Source organism: Scomber scombrus, chromosome 8, assembly GCF_963691925.1.
Source record: "Scomber scombrus chromosome 8, fScoSco1.1, whole genome shotgun sequence".
Taxonomy (NCBI): domain Eukaryota; kingdom Metazoa; phylum Chordata; class Actinopteri; order Scombriformes; family Scombridae; genus Scomber; species Scomber scombrus.
Window position 1 is genome coordinate 22,138,845 of NC_084977.1, and position 27,398 is coordinate 22,166,242.

Sequence of the window (27,398 nt, forward strand, 5' to 3'; positions counted from 1 at the left end):
TCAGTGCCTTGTGTGTTTGTTGTGTTGTTTCTGTGCATCACATTCCCATAATAGAAAAAACCCTAACGACATTAAGCTCTCTTACTTGTTCACAATTTCACCACTAAGTCTTTTTATATTACCTTCATTATAAACAGGCTAGGATGACAAAGAATTTAGCTACAGATAAAACACTGGTTCATTAATTTATCGAGTCTGTGTGGTTCATTTCCCAGAAGATCCAGTTGTGCTGACAAGGAGGGACCGAAATTTTAGCTCTGTACCTGAAGGCGACACTGATATGGGGCGCAACAAAGAGAGGATGTCAGTCACCACAAACAGAAACTCCTTCTCTAATGTGAGATATGTAATGTCCTTCCTCACCTGCATTATGTAATTCAAGGACAACAAATTCAGATATTTCTGGCAATAGAAAACTTTGTTTTCCAGAGTTATACATAAATTGCTCCCAAAATGTTAAAGTATAGCATGTTTTTCCCCAAAGAACACTGTAAGAGTCAGCTATTGTTTGAGTGAGGCACTTTGTTCTGTGAGTCTTGATAATGTTACTGCTGCTTAATGTAGAGTAAACCCATTAATTTCCAATTTAGGTTCATTTATGCTTTCTTTTCATAATTTTTTATGGACTTTGGAGTACATTTTGTTGGAGTTTGTTTTGTCAAAATTTTGTGCAGGGATTTTACAGTGTCAAATGTAATCATGCTGACTATGTTCATATTTGTAGCAGAACCACACACAGCTTCCAGTACATGTAACCGGGGCTGACATGATGACCAAAAGCAACGTGCAGTTCAGCCCACCTCGTCTGTCAGGTCTTTACTACACTACCACGACCACAGAACACTACTTCAAAAGGGATGGAGAGCGGCCCAAACCAGCCACCCAGCTGCCAAGCAACATACTGAGTGGACCAGGTGATGGATTGGTTGAATTTGTGTGTTTGTAATTAGAGGTACGTGTAGATATTAAATATGTTTAATTTGTTTAGTTGAACATGGAGTGAACTTCAGCACCACTGATATTGACTTCCTGCCAAAGAAGACCTGTAGAGAGGCACCTTTTCCGTCACAGCAGAGGGTAAGAGATCATAAAATTCCATTTAAAAGTTGGTTAAATTAAACTATAAATAATTTGACAGCTGATGCTCCTGAGCAAGTGGACTTGTTGTGTCCACACATATGTATAGACTCTCCTTCTCTTTGTACACTTTTACTCAGCATAATATTATATCATAATTAGATTTTTTTTTCTCTCTCTGTTTATCACATAGAGCAACATCAGGTTACCATTGGGCCATCAGCATTACAGCACCACCCACAGGGAAGCCTACACAGCCAAACCTTTGATATTGCAGCCTGATGGCTGCAAACAGTTATCCTCTCATATTGTCATGCAGTGACTGAGAATCTTGTTCAGTGACTCTTGTGCAGCTCCTGAGAACATATGCGAGATGTCAAGAATCGTGTTCAGATAAACATTTCAAAATATTTCAAAACACAGTATACTGCATATATTTGAAATGCTCTCGATGTAGTCAGTCAGGTTCTGTATTGCACTTTAAAAAAAGGGAATCTGTGTACAATTGTTGGACAGATAATAAAACACTAACAAATTATATGCAACAAAACGCTAAAACTCAGACATTAATGAATAGTACAAAGACCATGTTGTGCTCAGCTGGCAGTTCGGTTAATTTTATGGTCTCAGCATGGCATTATTTTATTCAAATTAGGCAGAAACCCCAGTTTTAGTTTGATTTGTGAAAACCAAAAATCATTTGTGAAAAACAACAGACTTAAAAGTGAATTATCACTAGAATAAAATATGTTTCTACAAGCACTAAAGCCTGGCCATTAAACATTTTTTTCAGAGGTGGCTTAAATGGGACAGTATACACACACTGCTGTTTTTTGAGGGTGTTAACAAAATCCTATGTTGTGAACTTCTCTGGTATTTCTCTAGTTAAATGTTTCCTACATTTCCCAGAATTATTTTCAACGACCCACAGAAAACAGGTGCAATGTTGTTGTGTTTACATGTAGAATTTGAAGGCTGATCTTGAGTCTTCCAGCCCATTTGTGCTCGTAATAACTTTTAATTTTGAGCATGCATCCAACCAAAGTCACATCATCCCTCTGTGTCATGTGTTTTCCAACGCACTGCAGATGAATGCTCATGGGCTAATTTTACTGGGCTGATAAATGAATAAACTGTTACCCAGAGCAGCATAGGGGTCATTAGAGTGTGAAATATTGAAGGAACGTGCAAGTGCAGCCTTAGCAGTCGGGTGGCTTAAACATAAACCTTAAACTCGCCTGTAATATTTAGGCCAGAGAGGGAAGCATTCACTGACTTCACTGTCCTACTTCCACCCTGTTTACACTGTCAACGCTAGCTGCTGAGAAGAAGGTTAGCGTCTGATTCGTAGAAAGATTCTCATCCGCTCCTTCAAGCATGATTGACCACAAACCTGTGAAAACAATCTATGTTGTTGCAATAACACAGCCTTGAACCTGAGATGCAGGCTCTGCTGATAAAAAAAAGTTGGCAGACAAGCAGATGTAAATACACTGAATCTGGGGTTCATCAACCTGGTCAAACAGCAGCAGTCCAGGTACAGGCTAGAATGTTAGCTGGCCAACAATTCCAGGTTCAGGTCCAAGGTGTACAGCTACAAGACCATGGTTAGATACCAAATTAAACTCCAGACTAAACCAAGGCAGCTCTTGTTTATTTCAGATGCATCAAGACACATGCCAATTATAGACTAAATTGTCAGCGAGACATTTTAATTAAAGATCATGGAATGAAGGAAATGTGTAAAATTAACAAAACTCATGTTTTTATGATTCATTTTTGTAGATATGGTCAACTGACACAATATATGCTCAAGGACAATCTGCTGAATAAAATGCATGACCTTGCAAATTTAAAAGGATACTGTTGTAGACATTTGAGCAGGACACATGCAAATATCCCAGCAAAACTATTGCTACATCATACTACAACTATATGAAAGCAATGTAGAGATATTATAGGGATTCATCTATTGATAAGACATGCCTGAAAGTAAAGTAAGCTTGAACTGAATTCCAGGTATACCTAGTGCAGTGATTGTGATTTTATTCATAATGGTGATACCTTATTATTAATTAGGAAAACTTAAAATAATTTTAGTGATGTGATCATGTCAGAAACGTAGCATTATAGGGTGACTCTTTCCATTTCTGAGGCAGGGGACCAAAAAAACCCAAACAGAGAAACCATATTTTACTAACAGTTTGCGTGTGTGTGTGTGTGTGCGTGTGTGTGTGTGTTGTGTGAACTCCAGGGAGTACCAATCAAACAGGTGTTTGTTTATTCATTTTTAGAATGGCTTTTAGCTGTTTTTACAAATGAACTTTTCACTTGCTCTGTGCATTTTGCACACCATTGTCGCTTTTCCATTTGCAAAAAGAGAGAAAAAATACACAACAAGCATTAGTTTTAACCATAGACTATGTTTTTAACTAGAGAACACGCACTGTCACAAATTAACTGACCCTGCCTTCAAAATAAAAGCTTAATGCTGCCACGTAAACAAAATATCAAGGTAGAAGTCTGTTTTTTACAACAACAAAAAAGTTAGTACGCCCTTTTATGCAATCTCAATAGCTTTATAGCTTTATATGGCCGTCTCTTACACTGATCTATAAGTGGAATAAAAACGAACAGGTTAAATACAATTTACATTTGAAAGGCAAAACCGGAAATTGCCCTCTTATCTTACAGTCGACCCACGCTGACCTCCTCGCACTGTGCACGTTGTACAAAATGATATTGTTCCTATGTTATGGTTACGGTCTAGTTAAGTTTAGGCACACTAAGCGCTTGGTGACTTAAATGTCACATTTTTGGGTTAAAATCATCACTCGCGTAGTCTGGGGTTACCATAGTCACGTCCTCCACCTCCTCCGTGTTAAAGTGGGCGGACGTGACTCACATGTGCTCATTGTCATTGGCGTAAAACAGAGAGCTGCCACCGTTTATAAAGGCCGGGCTTTCCATTGAACGTCCAGTCAGCGTGAACACACAGTCCGGCTACTCTTACAGAAATCTTCACTCACTGGGAAGAAGAAGAAGTCCACATCGTCGGTCCTCTCTCGTCGGTGAGTTGGAGTCGTTTTTTTCTACATTCACAACCGATTTTATATCTCGGTTGGCTGAGAGCTCTCGGCAGTGTATAAATGTCACCGAAACCCAAACAAACACCGGCCATATAACGGAAAATATAAATATTAATAGAAAATCACTGCAAATAAAAACCGTGCATTGCTGCAGCAGAACTATTTGTCCCGGCGGAGGAATCATGGCAATAAGTTATTACAGTTTTATTTACTGTTTATTTTACTTTGTTTATATACTGTCTATTTTATTTATATAGAATTTCATCTATTTTCTCTTATTTGATCTCAAACATATATATTATATGATATAATTATATATATTGTAGCTCATATCGTATTTGTGTTTGCTTAACAATCATGAAACTATAAATTGTATATCTAAGTGTTGATGAAATGGAAATGTTTAACTGCATATTCAGACATTTAAGCAACGTTAACTACTGTTTTGTCCTGTACAAGACCCAACCCATAGAGGAAAATCATGCAATTTTTTATCATTACAATATGTTATTAAACTATTCTGAAACGTGTGTAAAAACAACAACAACAAAACAGGCTGCACTAACAGTAGCTATATCTGCAGGGGTGGTCCTTGCTTTTCTTGGGCTTTAAGTGGCACCACCCAAACCCCACCCAAAAAGTAATATCCCTGTAAGAAAACTGTATGATTTAAGAGGTCAGTACAGGTTTTCTGATGGAAGTTCAACATTTTTTTATCATATTATTTTAAAGATGTATTAAGGTTCCTGTGCATAATTCTATATGTGTTAGGGCCCCAGCATGAGTGCAGGAGCCTAAATGGCCTTGAGCTGGCTCTGACTATTTGCAGTATGATTATTTTTTCCCCCAGCACCTGAAAGTGTGTTTTAAACACATTTCTGACATGACTGTAATCCATATGATTTGTTTGCTATTTTTGTTGTCACACATAGTAATGACACTGAGCTCCATAAAGTCTTTCCAGTTGGAGCTGGATGGCCCGGCTGATGCAGCATTCATTGGAGGAGAGGTGGTGTCCGGGCAGGTGGTCCTGGAGCTCCGGAGAGACACCAGAGTGCACTCCATGAAGGTGCAGGGAAGAGGTGTCGCCATGGCACACTGGCTGGAAAACCGCGGCATGAACTCAGTCTATAACGACTACACATCCAAGATCACTTACTTCAGGAAGAGACAGCATCTGATCCGAGGTAAGTAACAAAAGCCGCAGATGGTGTTAGTCATCTTGGTTGGTTAATATTCAGATACAGTCATACTGCATTTATTCATGAGGTTGGAGAAGTAAAACCCAGCAGGTTGCTTTGTTTTTATAGTTTTGTTGTTGAAATATGCAATGATTATGGTTTGTAATATTTTCATCCTTATAATGTTTTGCAGAGGTTAATTTTTCAACACAGACCTAGTTATAAATTAGCAAAAACAAATGCATTTTAGTACTTATTTGGGGCAGAGAGCCAAATGTGCCTGGTCAACAAGTTCAGTTGCGATACATTGACTGGTGTTATGGTAGTCCAAAGGTGACCAGAAATTTTAAAAAGGACTATTTGAAGTAAAGTGTAGAATTTGGGATAGGATGGGATTTCTGGCACAACTTCAGCTACATCTAAGGTGCATGGAGGAGATAAAAAGTCTGAAATAGTCAAAACTCCAGCAACACCTGTAGTATAAAATATTGTGAAACATAAAGCTGTGCCTTCCTTATAAAGGGGAGACATTAGTGTGATTTGTGCTGACCTTGTAATACTTTACTTCTTCCCCCTACTGTGTCATTATAATATCCTTATAAGACATAATACACAGTTTGTAGCTATACATGGTAACTGTATTTTAGCATTTATTGCAGCTGGTGGATGAAAAAGTTCTCTCTGTATTCTGAATAATGTTGTGTAAAACTGCTGATCTGCACTGTCATGTGCCAGCTGGTAGTCACTGTGTCTTGTAGTCGCTGCAGTTTGCAAAATGAAGCCACCTGGGCCAACTGTGTTGCATGGAAACCTGGGAGAGAGGTCGACGTTGGGCCGTTCAGATACATCTGCCAGATAGCATAATCCTAACATTAAACACAAATCCATCAGCTCCGAGTCCAAATAAACACAATTGGTTTACGGAGTGCTGTGTTGCACAGGTCATAAGTATGAAATTCCCCCGGTGTGGAAGGCACCAGCGAGAGAATATGGGCCATAGTAGCTGAGTAAATAAACTGTAGACAGTGGTTAATGTTTCATTAGCTGCTTTGTACACAGCATATTTGCTTTGACTCCCTGATCTGGTTGGACAGGTAAATAGGATTGCACGCCAAATACAGATAGAAACAGAATTAAGTGTTATTGGTGCTTTGGCAAACAACTCAACCAACTCAAACAATCTAATTTCCAGGTCTTTTGCTGATGAGATCTGCAGCAGCTGCATCCTGTATACACTGTGATTAAAGGTGCACCAGGCAGGTTTTCCTTTATTAGTATCCAGCCAAATTTCAGCCTTTATCTTAAACTGTGGCTTTGAGTAACACACCACCTATTACCTGGGATGCTGTATAGGCTATTTAAAATGTTTAAAATTGATGTTAGTCAATAAGTACTAAGTTAGACCAGTAGAAAAGAAAGCCAAAAAAGGTCAAATCTGTATTAAGAAATTTGGTATATTAACTTATTTTTTAACAAAGCAATTAACAAAATGTAAATGTAATAATCAATTTTATGAGGACAGTAATGGATGTTGGCCTGTAATCAAAACTAAAGCAATAATGCAGCATGACAACTTGAATTATAAACAAATAGAAATTGAAATTGATCACACATAAAAAAAGTAGGGTGACATCCAAATATCTCCTATGTCTCCTATACAGAAGCGAGGGAGCGCTGAAATCTGGATCAGTCATTGTGCATTGCCTTGCTAATCTTCTTGATATAACGCATTACTACAGGGGCCGCCTCTTTGAGCTTTAATTAAAGAGATACGTTTATTTTACAAAGAAGTCCATATGGTCACTTAAGACGGCCACAGCTGTGCAAACTGTTATTCTGATGAACTACAGCTTGAATGATCTTCGAAAATAGAACAAAACGTAAAAAAAATAAACACGTGAAATAAAGCAACTAACAGTATAAAAACCTGCTTACATTGGTGCAAAAAAATTGTCATTTTATAAATGCGTGTCCTTAAGTACCAGTCGTTTTTGTGTTACTTCCTTCATCACCCAGGTATTTGTAAGTCCATACAACCCACATAAACGTGCACTTTACTCTAAACACTTTACACTAAAATATGTAATTTTGTTTCCTAGATGGTGAACAATGAACAATGAGATGCAGAGCTACTGTCAGCACATTGGTGGGTTGACCTGTAAATGCGTCAGACCCTTAGCGTTATCTGCACAATCTGGAATCTGGAGATCAGGAAATAACAGAGTTCATTGTTTTTGCAAAGCTTCTCGCAAGCTTCCTTTAAAAAAAAAAAAAAAAAGACCTGCCAGGGGACAAAATCAGTGTCACTGAGCTTACATTCACATTCAAGTTCTTTAATAGTTGTAAATACAAATGTTCAAAAGAAATAAGGGTGTCAGGTTCTGTTTTCTTGTGATAAGTGCAGCAAGAAATGAGGAAAAAGAGAAAAGGAGAGCAGGAAGGAAGGAAGGAAGGAAGGAAGGAGGAAGGGGTGGGTGGGAGCAGTTTAAAAAATCTAGCCTGGGTCGCCATGGCAACAAGGAAAACAACACGTGGCCCCCCTCAGCCCCGCCCTCCTCCACAACACCAGCTGCTGTTCTCCATTCATTCGGCAACATTGTGTCACTTTGCAATTTTTAACTCATTTATCTGTTGTTTGCTTTTAAAAAACAAACTTTTCTGTGAATGATTTTCCGCTTTAAAGGCAAAAATTAATCTTGGAGAAACTTTTGGAGAATTTTGATGTGTTTAAGGAGTTTCTTCACTTTTAAGAATTGTTGTTACCCCTCTATAAAAACTTGCACACGCAACAAATTACACTTTTTCAAATACTAGGAAGGGCCCAAATGTCGTTAAATGTTGTGTACTCAGCAGCTCAGAGTAAACAAAGAGAAATGCATGAAGGATTCATGTGTTTATTTTAGTCTGCAGCAGTGCTGAAAGTGTTTTTCAGCCAGGAGTGATCGCACAAAGTCATCATTACAACAGCAACATTTATCAGGCTGATCGTGCTGTGCAGACAACACATGTTCATCTTATCAGGACTGAGGCAGGGAGTCCTCACTTAGCCGGGCTGTTGCTCCTGGTCACCAGCAGATGGCGTGCAGGGCTTCATTTCACACTTGGGCCAGGGACTCCTGCATGTTTTTTAAGCAGAAAGTTCCAAATTCATGCAAACTGGACCACTGACCTCCCAAATATGACATTGTTTTGTTGCTAGTGAGGTCTTTTCACAATTGATTTACACTGGTAATAAAATACACTTAAAGCTCCTTTGACTTTGTGCCATTTTCTAATCAGTAGGAAGTAAAATGACATATTCCTCAACTGAGGAGCTGCATTGTGCTTTTTTTTCCACATTTAGTGAGCAAGCATCATCTACCAAAACTTTTACAACTTTCCCCTGATTCACACACATCTCCAGCAGAGTGCAGACTATGTAAAAGCATCATTGGTAGTCATGCAGCTGTGTACGTTGCCTCCAGATCGTCAGATGGTGGCAGTGGAGAGCTTGAGGCTCCCTCTCAGGGAACAAAGCAGTAAACAACTTTGTTTTTCTCAGACCATACTTGATTTTTGTCTGTAGGCTCTTGAAATGATAACGATATGAAGCCGTGTTTGATTAGTTTACTCATTGTAAAGGAGGAAGTTGACTTTGATTGGATCTGGTTTTGTTTGCAAATGATTTAAGTGCATTTGAAGTGTAAAGAGAAAGCAGCACTGATGCTATGATTCAGTCAAGTGACAGTTTTCTTTATGCAGAGATTTGTAGTTTTCCTTTGATTTAAGTATAGTAGCTGTTTTTCAGACAACTACAGCAAGAGCATGAGCTTCATTCATTTGTGCATAGCTGTGCATTTTCCATGTGCTTAGTGGCCAGGCAATGTAACAGTATGTTCAAAGCGACATGGAAGAAGCAGAGTAAACAGCTTTGGTCCAGAGTGAAACTATTTTCCTCTGAGCTGTTCTGGGAGGATCTTTGCCAGACTGAGACATGCTCAGTAAGCCTGTTTTCTTCTAAGAACCTGTAACCATCAATCATCACTAGGGCCTGTTTTCCTCTGCTGCCTCCACACCCAGTCTGCATGTGTATTATGTTGCCTTCAGGTTCGGTCTGGAAATATGGGTGTTACGAAAATAGTCAAACACAATTTACCTAAGTTGTAAATAGGACTGAGGAAGTGGGAATTTTCCCCAACATCCAAGTTGTCTGGATGTGACTCATGTGGATTTGCTTTCATGAAGGTTGTGACAGTAAATAGGCTACAGGGTGCTTTTAGTTTCATTTTCTCATTGGTTGTCATTTATTGTAAACGCTATCATCACTGATTATACTTGTCTCAGTTTTTGCCCAGACATGTTTAGTTATTGGAGCTGTTGTCTCCTCTTATTACAAGAGAACAAGATGTGCAGAAAAACAGGGGATAGCTTGGTGGTTGATAAAGAAAAAAAAACAAACATAATGCCAGTTTGGTGAAAAATGTTCTCTGTATGTGTAATGATGTGTAGAACAAAATTACTCTTTAAAAGGTTTTGGTTTTAAACTGTGAGATGTGATTCTTCTGATTTCCAGCTGCTGAAACTGATTTCACTGTTGAAATCAAAAGTTTCGTTAGATGTGATGTGTGTCATGTGTTTCTAAAAGTGTGTTTAGTATTGGAGACAGCTGCTGCCGTGTTTTATTTTAAAGCTTCAGTCTCCAAACCCCCCTTCTACTCATCGTTTTAAACCTCCCTGATAAGTTTTATTGTTAATTTGGACCGAATAAAGCAGTTTACGTGCAGCCACGGGTCGTATTTACAGCTGTAGTTCTGGGACGTCCGTGCGTAGGAGGAGCCTCTGAAGGCAGCATCGCCCAGCCTTCAACCTCTCCTGAGGGCTTACATAATAAATTCAGAGAGTCCGCCCACCGTGCACCCTGCAAATAGGGCTGCCGTCCGAAACTGATCAACAGTTTGAGCTTTAAACTAGCGGAAGAAAGAAACCCACAACCTGGAGATCCACTTCAGCACACTTCATCACACTGCGGAACAAGACTTTAGGAAATACTAACTTTTTTGCGTTTTGAGAGGACTTGCACAACCTGCAAAAAAAAGAAAATGATTTTCGACAAGTTAAATAAGTTTGACATCGTCTTCGACTCTCCGGAGGTGGACTGTCCTCCCGTGTTCAGCAGCGGGGACGTGGTGTCCGGTCGGGTGGTGCTGGAGCTTTCCGGGGAGAGCCGGGTGGACTCACTGAAGCTACACGCAGAGGGCTTCGCCAAAGTGCACTGGACCGAGTCCCGGTCCGCTGGCTCCAGCACCGCATACACCCAGAACTACAGCGACGAGGTGGAGTACCTGAACCGGAGAGAGGTGCTCCTGCAGGCAGGTCAGTGCTCTCTGCAGGCACGGTGATGGGGGCGACCACAGAGGGTGCATCCACAAAGTAATTATAGACAACTAAAACTAAACTAAAGACTTAAACTAGGGGTGAAAATACTTTTTAGTTAGCTTAAATTAAAATAAAAACTAGACTTGAGAAAAAAAACACTAACTGAAACGAAATTGTGCTCTTACAAAAGTAACTCCGATACAATATAACTAAAAAAGAAAACGTCTTTAGTTTTAGTTTTTGCCATTTTGGTCAATTTTGTGAACACAAACATGAGGAGGCATTGGTACATGTTTACTGAGACTAGGATGTCTGCATGACTTTATGTCACCTGCCTTCACAAAGGTGTTGTGTTTGCATTGTAAGGCATGTTCTGAACTTCTTCAATCTTGCTCCTGACAATTACCCCCCCATATAATAATAAAACTGATAAACGTAACTATAACTGTAATAACTAATACGTGCTTTAACCTAAAAAAAACAAGTCTTCTTCTCACTGAGCAAATGCCAGGCTTATGAAACAATAGTTAAAATGGTGCATTTGTCTGGTGATAGTGGGCTAGTTGTTTGTCTCTAAACAGGCAATGGTGTTAGTATGAGAGTTAAATGTTTGATAAGAACCAGTCCTGTTTTCTCTGGTTGTGTAATGTCAGTCTTTAAACGGTAACTTGTTTCAGTAAGTGGTTTGTTGTTTTCTTCACATTTCATAAGTTATGTTGCTTGTGACTTAAGTTATAAACTACTTTAGATGGAAAGTTGACTGGACAATCTAAGCTTGATTTCTCCCATTCACCTGATAATACTCAGTGAATCAAACAAAAGTCAAACGTGAATTAAGGTTATTTTGTAAAGAGCTTTTCCAGAGAGGATTTCTGTGTTGTTGGGTGCTTCCCTGAAGTAAAACTGAACATGCCACAGTTTCAGAAAGTGCACCAGACGATTCAGATTTACATTCATTCATCGACTAAATCATTTTCAGTTGGTTATTTGCCATCTGAGAAGTTTTGTTGTTGCTCTTATTGATATACACGGAGGAAAACAGCAACTGTATATGAAGGGAGCAATAAATGCTGCAGCAGCTGTCTAAATACTAATCTCTCATTGTGAAAACATCTGTTGAAAGAAATGGTACTGGCATCAGACTTCTCCTTGTTTGAAGAAAGTCCTGGGTTGTTTTTCTCCTCCAGCGCCTCAGGTTTCTGTCTTCATTCATTGGGCACAGAGGCATTTGTTCAAAGTGCAGACAGGAAATTCTCAGCGAGGGGTTCGTCGATTTCTACGTTGTTTTTCTGCAGTGTTCAGTTGGTCTTTTTATGATGCTGCAGTATAAAAACACATCATACAATGTTTAAGAGTAATAATTAGTTTTTTGCAGGTGTGCCTGAAAATATGTGCTCATTACATCCCACTTGACACCGTTAAAAGGATTTCACACTGACAGTATTGTTATGGAAATCAAATAGGCATTGCCAGCCAACAAGGGCACATAAATCACACTGAGTCTGTTAAACGCAAACACGTGTTCCTGGACCTGTGCAGAAAGGGAGTGAAAAAAACAGAGCAGTTGAGACAGGCTGTACAATACAGCTTGAGGAAAACATGCTCTCAGTCAGCACAATGGAGCAGGAACCGCCCCTATGACCAAGCACAGGCCATGTGATTGCAGAGAAAGAGAGATTTCTATTGCAGCAGCGCTCATGCTAAAAAGTTCTGTTCTCACTCTTTAGTCTAGTCAACTTCATTAATGTGCATTTTTAAAGAATACTGGTGTTTTTAACAAAATGTTTGCACCAGTTTTGCTTGTTCAGCACAATCCCATTAGGTTTTATTTATCTTCTTCAAATGAAACCATTGGTTGACATTCATTCTTGAATATTATGAATCCCCTTACAGATGAATAAGATAATCAGTCATGGTTAAGATAAAGAAAATCTGGTTTCGTTCTTAGGACTTGATTGTTTCATATCAGCATTTTATTATTTCATTGCACTTCTTCCAAATAATCACCTGATACCAGCAGAAAGAAACTGGTCATTTAGGACTTTAAGTTACACCCACTGACTCTCACCTAAACATCTTGCACACCTTGAAAATTGAATGGACAAAACTGAACCAAAACAAAAAGAAGTGAATTCATTGTAATCTTTTTCTTCCTCCCTCCTTTAGATAATGGTGAAGTGACCGTCCTTCCTGCTGGCAGACATGAATTTCCATTCAGCTTCCAGCTGCCAGAGGAGACGCTGGTCACCTCTTTTGAGGGCAAACATGGCAGCATCCGCTACTGGGTCAAAGTTAAGCTACACAGGCCTTGGTACACTGTCAAGAAGATCAAGAAGGAGTTTACAGTCATCGAGCCCATTGACATCAACACACCAGCCTTCCTGGTGAGCATCTCAGCCCTCGCAGTTTATGAATGTGTCATTAAACACTTCATGATTTTCTGGGTTGCACTTGCTCATTCGGTTTCATCATTCCCAGGCGCCACAGGCTGGAACAAAGGACAAGATGGCAAGGGCATGGTACCGCAACTTTGGACAGGTGTCTGTAACTGCAAAGATCGACCGCAAAGGCTACACACCAGGTGAGATGTCTTACCACCTTAAACAACATCTTCTAGAAACACAGATCTTTTTTGGCCAGTTTAGAACTTTTTGCAAATCCTGACATGCTCTCTCTCTCTCTCTCTCTCTCTCTCTCTCTCTCTCTCTCTCTCTCTCCACAGGTGAGGTGATACCTGTCTTTGCAGAGTTTGACAATGCTACCTCCAGATCAATCGTGCCAAAAGCCTACATCACTCAGACCCAGACGTTCATTGCCCGTGGCACCATGAAGCAGAAGCACTCGGTGGTGGCCACACTGTGCGGTGACATCGTGGGCACCAGATGCCGAGAGACCTGGCATGGTCGCGCCATAAAGATCCCGCCTGTAGGTCCTTCGATCCTGCAGTGCCGCATCATCAAAGTGGAGTACATGCTCAAGGTGAGCTCAGTCTCTGGTTCAGTTCAGTTCTGATTCCCTTTTTTTCATGCAGGCTCTTGCTGTTTTTTGGATCTGCACTTTGCACAGATGTAACTAAAAGCTTTCCCCGTTTTCTCCCACCAGGTTTGTGTTGATGTTCCTGGGACATCCAAACTGTGTCTGGAGCTGCCGCTTGTCATAGGCACCATCCCCCTCCATCCATTCGGCAGCCGGACCTCCAGTGTCAGCAGCCAGTACAGTGTCAACCTGGAGTGGCTGCGCTTGGCCATCCCTGAGCAGCCTGAGCGTAAGTTGAACATTTGTAGCTTTTGGTGCAGATAAACACATGAAACTCAGAGTGAGCAAAGCACCACAGACTTATTATTGTTTTTTCACCATTTTTAAAATCTGTGGTCTGTGTTCAGGGATGTAAGCAATCTTGACTCAAATCAAATCAAACTCAGTTTGTGGGCTTGTTCCCTCATTTATTTTATATGACAGTTGAATGGCAAAATAGCACTGTCTGATGCCAACATGCATAAACAAACAAAGGTTTTGATTCAGTTAAAATTCATGTTGGATCAAATCAGTGTTTGTTGGTGAAAAGGGAAGTAAATGTTATGCTGGGTTTTTAAGAGTTTTAACAGCAGTGATGACTCAGCAGCTTAGTGTTTGGACCAGTACTGCTCTGAGTCAGACCATTGGACTAATCTAAACCTCTTTCCCTGCAGCTCCTCCAGATTACAGCTCTGTGGTGACTGAGGAGCAGGCTGAGCAGTGCAACAATGCAGTGGTCCTGCAACCGGCCGAAGACCTGAGTGGGATCCTGGAGCGCCCCCTCCAGGCTTTTGTCCAGGAATTTCGCTTCCGACCTCCGCCAGTGTACAGCGAGGTGAGTCATCAAACGATACCCACCTACACGAACTGTTCACCAAGTCTGATTGTAGAGAGGTGAAGAAATGGTTAAGACTACAGCTGAGTTGTATAACATTAACTATATGAAAACAAAGCTGGGGGTGTTGGACGAATGTAGGCAGAAAGTATCATAGTTCTGAATGTTTTGCTGTTAGAAAGATTATCTGCTTACGTGGAGTTTAATCTTATGTGTCTTTTATCTCCATTTTCTGCCTACAGATTGACCCCAACCCTCAGCCCTTGAGCATGAGACCTCGCTGCATGACGTGTTGAACCATGAGCCCTGCCTGAGCGTCAAGCGACTTAAATTGATGAAACGAATCAAGAGATTTGTCTTCTCCTGGATTACTTCTCTCTGGTAAATGACACCTGGTCCCACCCAGTGTTGTGGAGAAGGACCGGAGCGCCACGGAGAGGTCAGGAGAGGAGATGGAGCTCACAGGAACTGAATGTCAGTAAAGGAGCCCACACTTTGTTTCCGCTCCTTAAAGTAAAGTGGACGCTTTCCTGTTCTGCAGAGAGGAAAGCAGCTTCTCTTCATCAGTTCCTGTCCTCCCCAAGTGATTTTTGGCTCCTGACGAAGCGAGTAACAAGTACCTCCCAATCAACGTTACCCTCATTTGAAGTGAATTTAGAGATTTATGGAGTTTGGGACATATTGGGGGGTAAAGATCACTTGATATTTGTGAGGTGGAGAGTTGGAGTTGCACCTAGTATTTCAGATGTTTGAAAGAAGCGCTCATAATAAGCTGACACATGTTTAGGATCACATTGTCATCTTTGAGTGTCGTAAATAGAGATGTGCAATTATTGTGTTCAATTTCCAACTCCCTCTACACAGTAGATTTTAACAGCCTACATTGCTATCAATGCATTGTGTGAATGAACAGCAGTGTGCCTATGATGATTTCTACTGTTACCTAAGCACATACTGTATCTGAAGGTGTGACGGTGGAGAAACAAGTTAAATAAGCAGATGTAGACATATTTTATGCACGTAGGCAAACAATGTGTAAAAGGGAATAATACATATGCCTTAATTATCTGCCGTTGAAGATTGCATGAGAGTTTCAGGGAGTCATTCTCTCATTAAGTTGATTGTATTCTGAAAGAAAACTGAGCAAAATCGGTTAGATTGTATGTGGATGAACACCGTTGGTATTGCGTTAATGCAAGACTTAAGGCACTTAAGTGTCAGATAGCTGTGGTTGTTGATTTTAGCACAGTGATAAAATAGGATGAGCAGTGTGTGTATAAAACTGCACAAGGCTCATAGATTAGCTTTCCCAGCTGCTAAACAAAAGGAAAAGGAGGAATAGGAGGAGACCTCTGAGCCATGTGGTCTGAAGGTATTGATGGGAGCCAGATGCCCCGGTGCTGTGGAGCGCTTTGTTAAGCTCGACCAGAACACACTGCTCAGTCGAGCTTTAAGCTGGAGATGCCACTGAAATGTATGGACATAGAACATTCCAAAAACTGACTCGGGATTATGTTTTCTCCTCAACTTCCAAAAAAAACCTGTCAGGAGTAATGAAACAAGTCTTCAGGGTCAGCTGTGTGACTTTGGTGGCACGCACTGAAAAACCGAATGTATTTTTATACAAATGCAATTGTTGATTCACAATCTCACCAAAGTTTTGTAATTGTTTTTTCTAATAAAAAAAGATTAAATGGATGTTTGTTTCCAGTGTTTCCTTAAATTTTGAATGGTATGTAAGCTGTACGCAGCATGTTGCATGCCAGTGAACTGATACATCATGTTCAACAGTGTGAGTCAAAACTATATTATTGCCAAGGGCAGGGTTCACTGGAGAAACAGGCTACACTTACTGGATCAAAACAATAATTACAGGCTGAAGTTTGGCCTGTGACTGCTCTAATATTGTACACTTGCGCAATCCAGGTTTTTTTGGGTGCCTTTCATGCTCCTTAAAAAAACTGGAGGAGTCGAGAGTTATTGCCTCATCTCACCCCTGAATTATGTGTCACAGTTGATGTATGAATCTCATCTAGTGTCCTCTTGCACAGTTTGTACTTTGTTTACATGAATATTCAACAATGATTCCAGTTATTTTTTACCACATTTAAACACATAACACATAGGAACAAACAAGCAGCTCAGTGAATTATACACAATGTTACAACAAGCTATAAACAAGACTGAAGGCCAAGATAAAGACATTTTCTGGCGCTTATTCAGCAAACCATCAGCAAAGTAAAATAACTTCACTGGAGAGGTTTTTATTGCAGTGTTGAGACAGAGAAGGACATCAGTGAAAAACTTTTGATAACCTTTTAAAAGCAATTTATTAAGTTGAAATACCAAACTACTTTAATGTGAGGATTTGCTGTCTCTCTCTTTTATATAATTCTAAATGGAATAACTTTGGCAATTTATTTAAACAATTAATCAAGAAAGTAAAAAAATGATAAAATGATAATTTATTACAGAAAGAAAATGTTTTCCTCTTCATGCAACTCAGAGGTCAGGCTGAGCACCATATGCAGTGGTGTAGTCCTGTTATTTTGTTCAACTAATCCGTGTGTACACTTTCTCTTGAAGGTTTTTGATTCCTCTCACTGACTTGTTTAGGATTTTGAGTTGCAATTGTGAGGCATCCTAACAACTGAAATTACATAGAGGACATAATATAGATGAAAAGGACAATCACAAATGTCAAAGGACTAAAAGGAATTAGGATATTCACATTGATAATATGTATAATAGTTCTGCTTTTATCAATACTGAAAAACAGGAACCAAGAAGATTCAGAGCTTGTTTTGTAGCTTCATATGGTGGCTTCTGCAGTGAGGGGTTAGAGTCTGCTTGCAGCCTTCAGCTGGTAGACATCAGCAGTCAGCAATTACTGACATGTAGGAATAAACTCTTAGTGGTTTGCTTCATGAATGTGCACCTCAGGAGAAATAAGAAGACAAAACTTGCCACAAGTGCAGAATATTTACATGTAAATAAACTAAGCTATTGTTTTGTGATTTAAAAAAAAAACATATATATATTTTGGAGCATTTTATACCCATATTAGACATTCTGACAGCAGAGAGATGATAGGAAATTAGGAGGTTGAGAAGGGAAAATCTGTCAAAATGCAGTCAGTTCCAACACCAGTCCTGTTTTAAAAGAAAATCAAAGAAAATCAAAAGCTAAAAAGCAGATTTAAAGCTGAATTTGTACTGGGAAAATAGTTTTTTAGAAGTAAACAAATCCAAACCAGATCACACCCCTTTATATAAACTGGGATTCGTTACATTTCTGAATTTTATACTTTTAAATTCCTTTTTCTGCAACCTTAGTGGACAGGCGCCCTTACAACAAACCTTAAATTAACTGGTTAAAACCCTCAATCAGTATCGCAAGTAAAGACAGAGAATCATAAGCTACATTTAAATCTTTATTTTGGTCTTTTAAAAGTTGTTTTACCCCTTAGAGTTATTTTAGCATCATTTTAATACACTATGAGGTAAAGTAGTTTTTAAATACAAAGTCAAACCAAGGGATGTTGTTCCATAGTGACTGTAACTTACAAACATCCTTTCTTTATATGCATGTGACAAGAGTGAACATCCACGCCTCTGACGCTCTGAGGTCTTACTGGTTTCTATGCATCGACCTTACAGTGACCCTCTGTGTTTTTATGAAGGATCAGTGGTTTGTTATGACAGATGCTAACAAGACTTTTCATGACTTTTTCTCCTGCAATGTCCCACATGTTCTTGTAATCCTTTTTAATTGTTGTTATGAGTCATTTAACCTTTTAGATGTTTCGTAACTTTGGGTTCTCCTTCTGTTAAACCTGCCCACCTGCTTTGATGTGAATTATTACTAAAATGTTCTCTGTGTATATTAATCTAATTAGTGCTGCTTATTTCTGCTATTAATTACTTTTATAACTACATATCAGAGCAGTCAGGTGCTAACACGACACACAAACTAAATAGAGAAGAGGCTGAATACTACATGTTCATGTTTTAGTTGGTTTTATAGATCTGGGTTCTATGCTCATATACACTTTAAGGTTCTCTGCTTGCATTTTTTAAAATTAATTTAAACCACAAACGAATCACACAAACTCCAAGAAAACAGGTCAGTGAAACTGTTCTAATTTAAAATTAAAAAAACTGGGCCCACATTTTTTTATTTTTATAATAAGGTCATTCATTGTACATTGTTTCTTTGTGCATCTTTTGTCACTGTTGCCACCTATTTTGCTTTCATTTTTCTTCCCATTTTTTCCCATATGAGGATAATTAGGTCTCATTTAATGTATTAGTGTAATTACAGTCTCTGAACTGTACAGGATCTAGTCAGGTAAGGTGTTAGTCGTCAGAAGGATCAGTTATCCTATATACGTACAAAAACACTCCCAACATTCAACTTTTCAGATGATTGCAGTGTTATTTTGGAATGAAGCCCTCCCTGTAAATCCACACACTATAACCTGCATACCTCCAGTATAGCCTCTGGGTGTTTTGCAGCCTAGATTTGTGATGAGTCAAGTGGACATGGTAAACAAGTCTTTTAGCACATCTGTTTTTTTGACCTGATTAAGAGAAACATTGAATCTGACCTGAAACTCAGGTCGACTCAATAGAAAGAGATAAATAGAGAGATACCATACTGTTTTCACATTCGGAAAAACGTAGGAACACTCAAAATGTAAAGTAAACGACAAATAGAAAGACTTAAATTATGATGTGTGTGCCAATGCTTTTAAAAAGCACATGCATTTGATTTGATTTCAACATCAAAATCTGGGAAAGTTCGAAGGATAATTTGGTCAGTAATGTGTCCCAAGAAATCTGTACATCCTGTTTGTTTCTGCCCCTCACAGACATGCAGACAAACCTCAAAACTAACTTGACAAACTTGACAAAAACCATCTTTGACAACTTATTTTTCTTCTTAAGTTTTTGTTCAGTGCTCAATTAGGACATGTTGTAACTTGTGCCGTGGCTGTAAATCCCCAATTACTAATTACATTTCTGAGGCGCAATGAATTACAGAACAAGGTGGTTACATGGCACAGATTGTAAACAAACATGTTTGTATGTGTATATCCAGTGTGCCATAGAAATATTTGGGAACAACTTGCCTGAGGAAATACAATGATTTTATTCAAGGTCTTTACATCCAATATATCTTCTAGCCGTCTGGGTTGTATAGTTTAGTGTAACATGACAGCTTAATTATGAGAACTGTTGAAGTTTTATTTTCAGTCTGGTCAAGAAATATCTTCAACATAAACTCATAATGTCTATTTTTTTATTTCTATAAACACTGTGTTAAACACAAAATGAAATTAAAAAACCCCTAAGCCTTTAAATCTGTGACATCTGTAACTTTTGACATACATCAACTACGTGTTTGCTTCCAGTTGTTAAGCTAAGGTAGGCTAACACACATGTCCACTACTTCTTGTAATGGAGACATACATGAAAACAATCCTGGCTCTGAGTAAAAGAGCAAAAAAGCATATTTCATAAAATGTTGCTTCTTTAACTTGCAGACAATTCTCGAAAGATGTTACCACCAATAATGTGGTAAACCTGGTTAACATGAGATTTGTGCTTCAAAAGATATCAAGGGTAAATTTGGATATTACACTGTCATAAAAGATTATAAAGTTAGTTGTTTGGTGAAGGGGCAAAGCTGATAGCAGAGCAGTGCTGGGGTCAAAGTTTTCAGTTTAGTGAATAAAGCACGGTGTAGTGAAGAAGGACTGTGCAAAATGCTAATTTTGATGATAAGAAGTTGTTTACCAAGAGTCTGTTAACAAGAATCCTGTCCTGACATGAAGAGGAGTCACTATACAATTACATACTGTGACCTAGATCTTTACTCAGCAGAAAGTAGCTGTTAGAGGCGGGGCTGAAAATATCGTGCCATGTAGATTTAAAACCTGTTCTGGGCAAAACACCTTTTTGTGCACAGCAGAAGTAGAGTGGAAAAGCATGGAAAAGCATCCAATGGTTGTTTGACCAAAATCTTAGAGATGTATTTGTCTATGTATGTGTGTATGTATGTACTGTTTCTATGTGTACAGACAGAACACCATATGAAGTGCTGAAGTCTTTTTCTTGGAGTCTTTTCATTCTTCTGACTGACTTGTTTTGGACTTTGAGTTGTGTGTGTTTGTTGGGTGCACTTAATGAAATGGTAACACTCAATGATAGGAGTGGCCGCTTTGTCAGGTGTGCGGGGGTTTCCGTGGAGGTGGTTGCTGGGTGTATGTGTATATGTGTGTATACAGTATATGTGGCTGTAAATAGGTAGGAATGCATGTAGGTCTATAATGATGCATGTATTTAAAGGGTATGTAGGTTATGCATGAGGATGTATTGTTTTTTTGTGCTTTTTTAGTCTAAGTGATAGTACATAGTACTTTAGTCATCTGTGATTTCTCTATGAAAAGGGAACCACAATGGAAATAAGTTATCTTTTAACTTAACTGTGTTATCCTCGACATTTTAAATGAATGTGTGTTTGTTGCAACGTGTGATATTTTACATATATATATATATATATATATGAAAATAATATTAAATAAATCAAATTGAATCAAAGTGCAGCACCTATTGTGTGTCAATTTTATTTGTGTATCCCAGTATCAAACATCACAAATTTGCCTCAGGGGGCTTTACAATCTGTACAGCAACACAACATCCTCCACCTCAATTCAGGTAAGGACAAACCCCCATTAAAAAAGAGTTTAATGGGGATAAATAAAAGAAGAAATCACAGAAGAGGAACTAAGGAGGGATCCCTGTTCTAGAACAGACAGATGTGTGTAGATGTGTGTACAAAATAGACCGTATAGCAAAATTACAGAAAATGCAGGATCATAAAATTGTAGATTGTCATGTCTGGATGAGGGATTCCTCCCGTATTGGCCTTCCTGAGTTTCCAAACTATGGATCTGAGGATAGAGGGTGTCATTATGTAAAATACACTGTGAAGCCCTCAGAGACAAACATGATTTTAGGCTTTATAAATAAACTTGACTTGTACATACTTGTTGTGCATTCAGTTTTTTTTTTTACTCGTGGAGAGTGTGTGGGAGTCATTAAGAGCTGTTCTCAAGACATTGTTGACTGGCTGTGGAACGCCTCGGCTCATCACACCACCAGACACACACACCCACACACACACACCCACACCCACACACACACACGCACGCACGCACGCACGCACACACACACACACACACACACATACACACACACACACACACGCATGCACGCACACACATGCGCACACACACACTCTCTCAGGGCCTCATGGTCACTTTTTCACTTTTGATTTCACCCTCTTAATCACAGCCAATCACACTACACCAGAGCTGGTGCCATAACTCACCTCACCTCTTGTGTGGGCCAATAGACAGTCAGGATCAGAACTGTATTTACATTGAGAGAGCAATATGTTGTTATTAAGGTGTAATAACAACATATTGAGTTTCAGACACTGTCAGACACGCAATACAAGACTTACAGGACGACTTACAACCACGTCAGACAGCCTCTGCAGCTAGAATATTTTGCTGGTGATGTTGAAAGTTATCATATAAACAACTTCTTTCTCACCGATAATAATATGACCAAAAAAATAAATAAATAACTGATGGCTTTCGGATGCAATTAGGTGACTCACAAGAGCAGCTGATGTGTTTTTCACATAAATGAAGAAGTTTCTGGATATTACATAACAAGTTGCTTTCTGTGGTTAATGCCAAAGACGTCAAACTATGTTCCTGTTTGTAACTTGTTTCCCAGCAACCCCTTCTTTTTGTCCTCTGTTCAGATCCACCGAAAAGCAAGATCAGTGATGACTAAACTGTCCATACCAATAAGTGCAAAGCAAACACTATTACTTCTTGAAAATTACGACAAAGGACCCTACAACAGATGTAGTCAGTAACTTTGAAAATAAATGCGTGGATTTCACAGTGATTCATATATTATTGCAAAATGTATCATCACTCTCTTAAACATTCATTATTATGTACTATGTATTATTATTTAGCATGTCTGTAATGCACTCGGAGTAAGACTGTTGTTGGGTAACAGTTAGCAGATCAAGGACTCTTGATACCAAACTTCCTCTTTTAGCATTGTTGTAACTAACTGAGAGATGTGTAATTCCTCACAGCTCTGCCGTTTTGGAGTAGCATCAGCGTATCTTATAAGGATACATTTGGCCTCATTGTTACGTGTTTCTTCTTTGGACAAGACTGAATACAAAATGTATCCAATCACGATGCATCTGAGCAGAGGTGGCTGGTCAAGGTTGTTGGGAGGAAGTCAATCATCCTGATTTTTTTTCTTCTTAGGTTTATAATCTTTATCAGCCTGCATTCCAAACATATCACAACAGGACTGGAGGGAACGGCGGCAGACAAACCAAAACAAGCACACAGTTGCTTTACCTCCTGCACTGAGGCATCTGAATGGGAGGACATATCCAGGAGTTGTTTTGGAAGACATCATAAGACTTTGTTATTGCTGTGTTGGATAGGGAATGCAGGGAGTCTGATGGGTGTTTTAGAGTGCAGATTCGCCCATGGCCAAAAATATTATGTCTCTGAACGTCAGTCTCTTCCCTGTGTTTGCATCTCTTGAAGTTTTGCCTTGCGCGTGTCAGAGATTTGTACAACACTGTGAAAACAAAGCAGGATTGGGCTCTTAAAAAATTAGCACGCCAACTAATTTTAGGCCAACAAAAGGTTTCAAAATATCTCCTCTACAGCTGTTGCTGATGATCACCAACACATTTCTTTGTATGATCTATCGAAGAATAAGAAGAATAAAAACATCAGTGATGTTTCAAAATGTGAGAATTCTGTGTTGCTAAACAGGAGTGTTGTATGAAGAGATATAATGTTGACTGTGCAACAAAATTGTAACTTACTGAAAAGTGTGTCATTATTTAATCCTTTGATGTGTGGGCCAAGCTGATGAAATGTCGCTATAGGCCATATGATGCCCACATGCCACTCTGTTCTGTCTGGAGGCAGGCGATGTGACGTCAGGACTTCAGATCAACGCCTTGTTGACTTTAAAGAGAGAGGGGATCAGTTTGCAGCTCCCCTCCCTTTTCAAGACTTCATGGAAATCAGTGTAACTTCAGAGGGGTCACAGAGCAGACGAGCCTCCCACTACAGCAAAGAGCTGCACGCTGTTCCCCAGAATATTCTGGACGGGGAGAAATACCATGTAGAACAAACAACATCCCGAAACAACATGAAAAAAAGAGTAGCCTTGTTTATGTCTGCCCCGCCCACACTTGTATTTCAGGGTTTCACAAAATCTACTTGTTGCTTTGTGCTGCTTATGGTCTGTCTCCCTTTGTTTCAGAGCTCTGCGACGCTCTTTGTTTGTGAATCTTCCTCAGTACAATGGAGGCTCCACACAGAGCCCAAAATGCATGACGTCAGTGCCAATGCATTTTAACAATTACATCAATCTTCATTATATTTTGAAGTGCCATCACCACAAGTTGCAGCTTGATTTTTATACGATTGAAAATAAAAATGAATCTCAAAACCCTAAAATGTTTATATCAACATCTGCTGGGCACCAAACACTGACATATGGAACAGGCATCATTTCTTGGTTTACCAGCCTTTGGCAAGTGAGTCAGACAGTTTATTTTAGAAACTGTCTACACTGTTTTTGACAGTGAATTACTGCTGGTCCATCTATTAGGGGAAACATCGAGTACATTTTTATTTTGATCTCGTGCAGTTCAAATTTGGACCAACAAACATATGCAGGGTTAATTTATACAATTATATACAATTAACATAATTAATATACTAGATAATTTACTATAAGCTAATGATAATGTTAAGCTAATGTATGATAAATTAAATAAAAGTGATATAATGTGTCTGTAAGGTCTCTATGCTCTTATAAGGAATCATCATAATATGTTGGGTTTTTTTGCATTATGAGTCAAGAAACTATGTGATGCTTTCTGGATATTGTGGTAATATAAAGTGTCATTGAATAAAGAATTACTGTGCTACCATGGTGTACCATGCATCTCTAAATTGAAAAAAACTGTGTTTTCAGCTCTGAGGCAATGCATTTTTCAGATAATCCAGTGGGTTTTTATTAAATTGTTTATTTTGCTTAAGAAGTAAAAGAATCTTCTAAACCCAAAAGGGAACATTTGATCATTGAGTTTGCCTGAAAAATTCAAAATGACCATATTTGGAAATTTATGTTTATTAATTTATTTGGACTTTAAAGTGATCACAAATTAAAATAGAAGTTTAAAACCTGTACCTCTCAGATGCAACAATGAACCAAGTGTAAAGTCAGTCATTTGAGGCTGTGGCTACCTGTTTAAACACAGAGAGTTGGTCAGATAGTGCAAATGTATTCCCTGTGTGTTATATGCGTAGAAGGCATACTGTATGCATGTTATTTTCCTCTCCTATGCGACGGTGCACGTGGCTGGGTTGTTTGGTTGAGAGAACTGGCTGCCTGCCAAGTCTGCAGGGAGAAACTTTCTCCTCCATAATGTGACAAACATGAAAGCAGCACTGAGGAATGTATTTTTCTTGGAAAGAGCGCAAGATTAGCACATAGCGCTCTCAGAGCTGCAGAGCAGGAAAACAATTGCAGGGGTAAGCTGATGAGACGAATGAGTTTTGACTTGAACGTGTTGCCCAATCATCTTGCTTTTCAGGGCCAAAAGAACACCATGTCCCACGAAGGCAAAATAAGTCAGATGTAAACACTCTTAAAGCGAAAAGGGGTGTGTGGCAGTACTCGGTGTCGGATATCCTGAATAATGTTGAAATGTATATAAGGAGAGGGAGACCTGAGATAAACTCATTCCTTCAGCAGCAATGGCTCCCTTGCAGTTTGTTACAGCAAAACTACAGATGCTCAAACATGTTTTACAGTTATTTTATGCAACACATATTCAATTTCTAAATTCCAGTTGGGTGAGAGAAACTAAGCAGGCAGTTTATGGACAAATCCTATTAGCTGGACAGTATGTCTAACTCTGATGCAGTAGTCTCATCCAAGTAAAGTGTCAAATATGCTGATACTAAACAGCAGCTGAAAGACTCAACAGAACATTTAATCAAATTTACACTACTGTATCAAGCAGGCCTCCCCATTCTAGGAGGGGGATGTTTGTTTTTACACACCATGGAGTGAATGTGTAATTTCGGTGGAAGGAAATTATTATTAGCTGTAATCAGCCTGCTTCTGTTTTTTTTTCACAGCCAGCAAACTGTTGGCTGCTGTTCTGCATTGTTGTGATTGGTCTGTTTATTTCGAATGTGGACTTCAAGTGTTTTTTGGCAATGTTTCTAACTGGGCTTCTGATGCATTCAGCAGTACCTGTGTCAGCTTGTTAAAGTTTTCTCTCCTCTTGACACTCTCTACTCTAAAGTTTTGCAAAGAAAAATGACAAATGTGTGTGCAAGGCTTATGTTTACTTCAATCATAAAGCTGCTGTGATCAGACCAATCAGCAGAGTATATGAAAAGAGAGCCAGCCAAAACCAAACATCAACTGAAATAGGAACATAGATACATAGAAAATAAGCTTCAGATAAGATTAAATTAACAACAGAAAGCAAAACAATTCTTTTGGAAGAGAACATGTAAAACAGTCTCTTGTGTGTGAAGCTATTTGTCATTGTGGCCTGAACTAACAGCTCTTTCACTTTCTTGTTCACTGCTCAGTGCTGTAATGGCAATCAGGAGATCCACTGGAAACAATGGAAAAGCTCATTTTACTGGTATACAAGTAAACTCTGTGATATAATACCTGTTTCCTCATGTGTAAATATATCAGTTGAAACAGTATAATCAGGAGAGATTGATTTGATGACGTGTAGGAATAGACCACCCAAGGTCCTTCTCCACCACCACACTCTTTCCCATAACCTCTGTTCCTTTAATGCAAACCTCCTGTCTCCACCATCCAGGATCAAGCACCAAACTTGGGTCAACAGGATTTTGGACAGATGCTGCATTATCATAGTATTGTTCTGTTAAGACCTTATCAAAATCTACACCAGCAGCAGATGAGCAAGTACTTACTGCCCATAATGTGTGCAAACAGAATCATGACGATAGTCTTGTTTGTTTTTTTATGAGCACCAATCCGATCTCACATCTGCTGCCTTGTCTGCATGTGATAACACTGTTCTGATGATGGAAAATGCGTTCAGTTTTAGATATGCACTATGAATATTATTGTCTCACTTCTTATGCAGTTTTTTTAAGCTGAGCTTTTCCTGTTTTTTTTTTTCTCTTTCAGTTTGCCATTTTAGTCACGTCACATGATTTATTCCTTTTAGCCTCAATGTCTTATGTAAAGCACTTGGTAACTTTACATATTTATATTTATGTTATATTTGTATCTGTCTCGCAGGCTGACAACATGCCAGCTGATGTCTCCTTTTCACTTAAATCTCCATAAAATCTCTGTACTTCCTCTCTCTTCCCTCTCCCTCTTGTTTTGCATCTTTTCTCTCACATCATCTTTCCCAGGTCTCTATCTCTTTGACCCTTGACCTCTGTACTACTAGTTTCCTGTTGACTTAATGTAGGAATGAAAACATACTGTACTCTTGCACACACTGCCAGTAGTTCTGGATAAGGGTGTCGGTTAAATGCCTAAAATGTAAATGTTATTGTGAATGTAATTTGATTCGGACTGTCTAGGACTTGTTATTGCCCCGCCATAAGAGACTCCTTGTTTGGAGTGATCTGATCTGCTGAGGGGAGGTGTAACTCACTGCAGGGAAAGACGATGGACTGTGGTTGGTTGA

The 27,398-nt window shown here is 39.1% G+C and overlaps 1 protein-coding gene across 2 annotated transcripts; it reads left to right on the plus strand.

Annotated features, from left to right (window-relative positions):
- The first annotated feature begins 4,058 nt into the window (after nucleotides 1–4,058).
- Nucleotides 4,059–16,250, plus strand: arrdc2 (arrestin domain containing 2). Of its 2 annotated transcripts, XM_062423761.1 has the most exons (8): nucleotides 4,059–4,148; nucleotides 5,099–5,353; nucleotides 12,869–13,086; nucleotides 13,181–13,283; nucleotides 13,425–13,681; nucleotides 13,805–13,967; nucleotides 14,392–14,552; nucleotides 14,795–16,250. In XM_062423761.1, exons 2-8 carry the CDS (start codon nucleotides 5,101–5,103, stop codon nucleotides 14,846–14,848), a joined length of 1,209 nt encoding a protein of 402 aa, XP_062279745.1. In that variant the 5' UTR covers nucleotides 4,059–4,148; nucleotides 5,099–5,100; the 3' UTR covers nucleotides 14,849–16,250. The 2 variants fall into 2 exon arrangements, with proteins under 2 accessions (XP_062279745.1, XP_062279744.1); XM_062423760.1 differs by lacking the exons at nucleotides 4,059–4,148; nucleotides 5,099–5,353 and adding an exon at nucleotides 9,824–10,699.
- Nucleotides 16,251–27,398: the final 11,148 nt, after the last annotated feature.